This window comes from Macadamia integrifolia, chromosome 8, assembly GCF_013358625.1.
Source record: "Macadamia integrifolia cultivar HAES 741 chromosome 8, SCU_Mint_v3, whole genome shotgun sequence".
NCBI lineage: Eukaryota > Viridiplantae > Streptophyta > Magnoliopsida > Proteales > Proteaceae > Macadamia > Macadamia integrifolia.
The window spans coordinates 21,201,312-21,208,930 of NC_056564.1; the positions used below are offsets into that span (position 1 = coordinate 21,201,312).

At 37.6% G+C, this 7,619-nt stretch overlaps 1 protein-coding gene across 4 annotated transcripts in view; it reads right to left on the reverse strand.

Moving 5' to 3' along the window:
* Positions 1–7,619, reverse strand: part of LOC122086685 (dihydroorotate dehydrogenase (quinone), mitochondrial-like) — a 41,002-nt gene that overhangs the window by 21,336 nt on the left and 12,047 nt on the right. For all 4 annotated transcript variants that reach the window (XM_042655671.1, XM_042655672.1, XM_042655670.1 and 1 more), the window contains 5 exons: positions 7,226–7,481; positions 6,835–6,915; positions 6,634–6,741; positions 6,509–6,538; positions 355–492 (listed from right to left, as the gene is read on the reverse strand). In XM_042655671.1, the coding sequence (XP_042511605.1) occupies positions 355–492; positions 6,509–6,538; positions 6,634–6,741; positions 6,835–6,915; positions 7,226–7,481 (613 nt within the window). The remainder of the gene's footprint in view (positions 1–354; positions 493–6,508; positions 6,539–6,633; positions 6,742–6,834; positions 6,916–7,225; positions 7,482–7,619) is intronic.

The following is a 7,619-nucleotide window of genomic DNA, read 5'->3' on the forward strand; positions in this document are numbered from 1 at the left end:
AAAAAAAAAAAAAAAAAAAAAAAAAAAAAAAACATATCTTGGCTTACTTTTCTGACCTGTCCTTCACCAAAGATGGTTGATCGACATAGGAGGAAAAACACTTGGGAATCAGCCCCTACATTCTAATGTAAAGGTACATATTTTCCCTTGGCTTAAAATTGTAGATGGAAGGAACTTGCAAAAATGTTGGTGGTCCATAAAAATGTGAAATTAAAAAATCTGTCCTCAACTTCCAGGAAAAAAAAAAAGACTAAAATTAGGGCAGGGGAAAATAATCATGTGAAGGGGACAACCAGAATTTTCCAAAAAGAAACCCCCCCCCCACCCACACGCACAATAAAACCAACAACATACCCTCGTCAAAAGGTACATCTCCTTCAAGATGTTGGTGGATAGACTAAAAAGAGGCTTCCCGCTTAAGCCACCAGACTCTTCAGCCACCTGGTTCTTCCTTACAGGATCAGGTCTTGAAATGGTTGTATTTGATATTATCTGAAGCAGATCATTATGAGCAGCCAATGATAAATTATGTTACAAATAAACCAGAAGTAACAGAAATAAAGAGAAGAAAAACAAAAGCATACAATTCATTAAAAAAAAAAATTATTCTCCATAAAGGTAATACAAAGAAACTGTAGGCTACGCATTAAACAATGTCAAGCTTTTCTTACTAAGAAATTGAAAATTTATTAAGAAAAAACTTTAAAAGACCAGTAAATGCATCCCAATTCCCAATGTAAAAGAATTGGGAAAAGTATGTACTCAGTTTCTTCTCAAGTGAAGCATCAAATCATTTCAGAAGACTTCTAACCACCTTAAATTTAAGCATTGTTGAGAAATTAGTCAGCAGGTTCTCAATGACAAAGATTCTAGTTAGAGGAGGTAACCTGAGGGACACATAATGGAAACTCAACAAATCCAAATCGTTACTACCAGGCGACAGCAAAGACTTCCCACTTGACAGAGCACAAGTGATGCAGATCAGAGAAGAAAGAGGAGCAGTAGGCAGCAGGCCAGCAGGCCTTAACTGCCGATTGGGCAGCCAGCAGCCCTCTATCAACAGGGCATTACGCTACTCTGTGCTACTGAATGAGATACTTTAATGCACAGTTGTCATGGCATCTAGGCAGCCCAAAGCATTGAAGGGGCCCTCGACGCAAGGCAACACCAACAAGGCAAACAAGGCGAGAGTCTCGTAGGTGATGCCTTGACAACTATGATCACCACGTAATGTGGTACTTATGTTACACATAACTACAAATCAAAGGTTAGCTAGGTATAAAGAATGAGAGGAGAAGAGACATACATGAATGTTGGCAAGCAAGAAAAGGTTGCTCACACCTCACAATCATGCTTTTCCCAAACAACTACAACAACTCAGCCTTCTCCTAACTAAATGGGGTCAGCTACATGGGTCTGTGCGAGGGCAAAATAACAATAAAAAAGTAAAAAAGAAAGGAATACAGAAACACCTAAGCATAATCCCACCTAAATGGGTCGGCTATAAGGATCTATGACCTACAAACAGCTCTTTTCGAGATCATACAAACATCAACAACAACATCTAAAACCTTATCCAACTTAATGGGGTCGGCTACATGGAGATTCCAAGCAAGGACGAGCGCAAGAATCAAGGTTTAAGATCTCGCTCTCACCCCCCATCTTGCTAATCCAAAAAAGAGAGATCTCGCTAAATCTCCCTGAGAACTTGCCGAGATCATGTATTTTTTCTCGGTCGACTTGGTGGTTGGTCTCAGTGGTTATATGGTCTTTGTAGCCCCTGAAAGTTGGTATTTACCCTATTTTAGGCCTTCTAAACACAATGGAAACATCAGTTTTGTAAAAATCAAACCTAAATTGCACTTTGACTTCATACCCTATGTAAGTAGTCTCCGACTCTTCGGACCTTAGGCTAGTATGCTCTATTCCAACATCCACATTCCACAATCAACACATGACACAGCATAATCATAAGAATTTAAAAGAAATCATATATAAGAAAAGTAACTCCAAATGCAGATGAGGTGGTAATATTCTCTACTCTTTAAGCTTCAATGAGTGTAGGAATGGAGATCCTCAAGCAAAAGCACCAAAACCCTTGCTCTCTAGTGTTTTTTCTTCAAAAAAGTAGAGAAAGGCGAGATCTTGGCGAGATCTCGGTCGAGTTTTTGTACAATTTATATCTCGCCATGCATCTCGTCTCGCCTTTTTGAAAAAACAAGATCTCGGCGAAATCTTGCCGAGATCTTGAACCATGACGAGAATCTATGCAAAATGATTGACGGGTTATGGCTAATTATAACAACTACCGGCTGTCAACCTAACGTAGCACTACATATCAACCACAAGCTTATAACGGCAGACTATAATAAGGTACCGACTGTCTACCTAAAGTACCATATAGGTCGGTCCAGCCAAAGTGTCCTAAATGCATTATGTCCACCACCAAGGCAATCCATCACCCAAGCTACTTTTATAAAATGAGGAATGAGATAACGAATTCTTTAGAGCCCCGCTAAGCATGAAAGTAACAACTCGAACACAACTTCGCATTGAAAACTATGTAATCAACACAGAACTCCGCATTGAAAACTAGATAAGCAAACAACAACTCGAGCCAGAGGTATCTGTGAATAGTGGTTCAATGCACCAGCATAAAGCCCACCACTGAAAGCAAACCAATTACAACTCACGCGCGTTACATCCACCACCAAGACAATCCACCACCAGATCATATTATAGCCAAAACCTGAACTATGCATGTCTTTCCTCACTATTTCTCCTCTGGTCATTTTAGGCATGCCCTTAGCTCTTTTAGATCCTTCCATTTGAATCCGATCACTCCTCTAGGCTGTTGCATCCCAAGACCTCCATTGAACATGGCCATGCCACCTCAAACTCCTTTCTCGAAGCCTGTCATGAATAGGGGCAACTCCCAAATCAGCTCTAATATGGTCATTCCTCACTTTATCCTTCCTAGTTTTTCCACAAATCCATCTCAATATCCTCATCTCTATTACCATTTGCTTATCTATATTACGCTTCTTAACTGCACAACATTCCGCCTCATACATCATAGCTGATCTTATGAATGTCCTATAGAATTTTCCTTCAATCTTTACAAGAATACATCAATCATGCTTTTCCCAAAATCCATTCTAAAGGTTGCCTTCAAATCACTATTGACCAATCAAAAGGATTTTGGTTCCAAAAGTTTATTTTGGAAAACAAACAAAACTATGCTTCCTACATTGTCTTCAAATGTGTATCCTACATCATTCTTTTATGTGTGTTCATGGCTTATCCTGGTTGTAAATCTTCCGCAACAGTGAGAGAGATCTTGTTCCCACAACAATCATTGTAGATGGGGGCCTTAATATCCAGAATGAAGTACTTAGTCAAGAAAAAGCAGCTTCTAGAAATGAGGTTCCAACCACAGAAAGTTGCAGACACTACGTTTTGACACCTTGGGGGGACCCTCGTGGAGATGATGATTAGAGCCCGCTGAACTCCCATGGCAATCGTGTGCAAAATGACCATTTTATCCCTAGCAAAGCCGCCACATCCGAATCTTCCCAAATAGAGCTAAAACTCATAGAATAGCCTTGTTTAGTTATTTTCAGCCCGCACGTAAAATTTCATTCAAATACAACACCATTTGACTCTCAATCAGTGCAAAAAAACATTACCCCTATTGATGTAGATCAAGCTTGCACAAGTAAGGGGCTGCTGGACCCATCGAGCCAAGTCCAATGTTGGACCAGCCAGCCCCCACGTTGGTCCCATTTAACCAGCACAAAAGGAAAGCAGTAAACATTGTCCACGATTTATTGTTCACGTGAACAAAAACTCCCACAGATTTTGTTCAATAAAGATCTTCTAAAAGCAGCCAACTGTCCCTTATCGTGGAAGAAAGAAGATTCAAGAAGTGGAGGCAAGCTGTCCATTGAACTACAGCATATATTCTAGATTTAGTTTCCTATGGCAAGCTGTCCATCGAACTACAGCATATAGTCTAGATTTAGTTTCCTATTTTATTGTGTCAAGTTATTTTCCTTGTTTATGTCTTTAGTTAGTTTCCTATTTTGTTAGTCAAAGTAGTTTCTATTTTGTAGCTTAGGCTAGTTTCATTTTTGTCAATGGTCTGTCAGTTTCTAATTTGGTTAAAACTTGGTTAGTTAGACACAAATTAGAAAGTCTTATTTTCAACTTGCAAAAAGTACCTTGTACAGCAAGATAATATAAACCAAAGAGTAACAACCAAATAATGTACCTTGTACAGGAAGATAACTAGAATATAGAAACTTACTCTAACTAGGAAAGTAAACAACCTAGTCTATCTTGAAAAGGAAACAGAATAATAGCTACATCAGGTCAGGACAAACCCCCAACTGTCACTCATATCTAAACAACTCAAATCATCTCCGATTGATGGGATGTATATTACTTATAAAAAGACCAAAAATTCCTAAATTGACTCATAAAAGAACTCTTAATCACTCTAACACACCGAATAATGCAAATAACATAACTCTATCTAACTATTAAGTATCCTAAATCTAAACCAAATATTACAAAATACTTTCTAGACTAAGCGCAACAGCATATAGGGCCCACACAATCTTATCTATATACAAAATCATGTGGACAGAATTAAAACCTAAATATGGGCTTATAAAAGAAGCTCATTATATCAATAAACCCTATAATAAGAAGCCGAATGTCGATAGAACCCAACAATGGCCTAAAATAAATTCTAAGGCCCAATTGGACAATCTTAACTGCATCATATGCCATTTGGAAGTATATGTCAGATTCTTTAGTCGTTTGGTTTGGCTAAATCTTCTCCAATCATCTCACCAAATTTGGTATCGTTAACACCTCCAACACATTTCTTTCAATTTTCATTGAATTTTGAAGTGTTTTGATTCATGGCTGTCGAGGCGTCAACTAGGCATCCAGGCCACCTAGTGGGGGACTATCGCCTCATTGCATTGGTGCCTAACTGTCAAGCGCAGCACTTATTTATGTCAAATATCATTTAAGTAAATGATTGTTATTTCAGTTACTTAAGATATTATCCATCAATAAGCAAATACCCTATCTAAATCCAATAAAAATAGTATAAAAATCAAACTCCAAAAGGATAAAAAATAACCCCCAGTCCAAGAACAAAAACTGGATTTTTGGTTGTAAGGGCGATTTTCAACTTTCAAATGCTAGGGTCTCTCAATTCTGAAAATTTTATAAAAATCTTATCATGGTAAACCATTGCTAAAAAACAAAGGTCCTGTAAAATAATCTTTTGTTTTGATGTCCATAAAATTATTTTCATTTAGGCGATTTTAACAACATTCGCGCACTTTAAAAAGTTTGATCAGAACATAACTTTGTCATTACAACTCAGATTTAAGTAATCTTAGACTTGTTGAAAAGCTGGTTTTGTGCTCTACCTAATACAAAATGTCTTATGTAAAAATAAAATCATTTGACCAGTCAAACTTATTAGAGAACAAGAACATTTCTCCAAATGTTGATTTTTGATGAGTTATTTTTTATGATTTGATGTGGCTTAATGTAGATTTTTTATGACTTGATGTGAGTTAATGTTGATTTTTTGTGATACAAGGTATATATAGCATATTAAATAATGTTAGAAAAAGGGAAAATAAAAATGACACCTGGTCACCTTGTTCGCCTTTAGGCGGGTGACTTGTCGCCTAAGCACTTAGGCAGCCCTTGAACGCCTTGGTTCACCGTGACAACTATGTTCTGATTTAGAAGTTATAGACTGAACCATTGCTGGCTTATTGAGTCAAAGTTGAGGTGAGCATTGGTTGTAGAATATCACAAATTCATGGGCCCATTAACCTGCTGGCCAGAACTTTATTTTCATAGGTGGCATTGAAATTTCATTAATGAAAATAAAATTAACATTTTTTTATAAATGTAGAACCATTTTGAACACGAATAATCAAATTAGATGAGAAATCACTAGGTGAAATAACTATTTCCTCCTCTCCAAAAGAGAGAAGCAATATCGTCTGCTGGCTGATTCACCTATATCCAAACATGCTTACATGTCACAGACATAAACACAGAACGCAGGCCAGAAGTTATTTGCTCCAACACCAGCCCCCTACCCACCCCAAGCTGAAGCATACAATACAAGAAAGCACGCAAAACCAGAGATGTTACACCTTATTTTCTTAAACAGATCAAAAAAGAAAAAAAAAATGCAGTGGCACATGTTTCATTTCACAGCAATGTATGAAAAAGTTGAAGGTTCAATTTCACGACGGAAAACAGTACAAGTTAACATCACACGAGCTACTATATGAATCGCATTATATACAACCAAGTAGCAAAAGCAGACGGATAATAAACATAATACAGCCAACTCAGTGACATATAATCAGAAAGCAGAGAGTAACGGGAATACTACAGTCATCATCTAACCCAAATCTAAAGAGAATAATGAGTTGAAACTGTGATCAAGAAAAGTTACCAATCCGTCCAAGCGGAGAGTAAGAGCAACCTATAACAACAAAAAATAAACCATAAGAAACTTTAAATGGAATTGGCAGGCAAATAGTAAATAAAATGAATTAATAAAGCGTAGCGTCTGCATACCGCTGCAATATCTTCAAGGTCTTCTTTAGACAAGTCTGGAGCAATTTTCACAAGCAATGGTGGAGGGCCCTCTTCACCCCATTGCATTTCATCACGAGCAGCTTGTACCTTCAGAAAAAAATTAGAAAAAAAAGGGGGAGCAATTAGCCTTTTAGTTGTTAGGGGTGAGGAAATCACTAATACATCCATGAAGATCCAAACCTTCTTAATAAGATCCTTTAGTTGTTTTCTCCCCTGAAGTTTACGCAATCCAGGAGTGTTTGGTGATGAAACATTTATAACCTGCACAGCAATACTAGTAGCTTGTATGGTCTAAGTTTAACGAATTCTCAAGAAAGTTTGATAAGATTCAGTAACTTGACTAGAACTGGAGTTGATCTTTTAACACTCTGACTTGAATCTTTTTCTTAGAAATTAATGGAGCATTATTAAATTTTATTCAGCATGTTAGGCATTTAATTATTTCCAAGCAAAAGACAAAATAGGGAGTCAAGGACCTAAGTTAAATGGATAAAAACCATGGCAACAATTGAAAAAAATAAAATAAAATAAATAAATAAAGAAAGAAAGAAAGAAAAAATAAGGAACATACCAAATAATCAGCATATTGGGACAAAGTATGAACCCCTTGAACATAGTCAGCAGCGGCATCTTCACTTGTCTTATTCTTGCCAAGATTAACCCCAAGAATTCCAGGGCCTGCTTTTCCTCCAGGTTGGACTTCATCACTGGAGGAGATCGAAGTGCTTGTTATTTCAGCCAGCTTTCTCTTACCATGCTGGGCACCCAACCGTTTTGCAACAGCCACGATTCCTTCACTATTGAAGCCACAACGATTTATGATAGCACTGCCAATAAAAGCAAGCAGCTTCACAACTCATCACAAGATACAGGACTATGACCAAGGCCAAACACAATTAGCAATCTTGATGTAGATCGATGGGTGGGTGAGAGGATTCAGCAAGAACTTGTCCAGGTTCATCCCC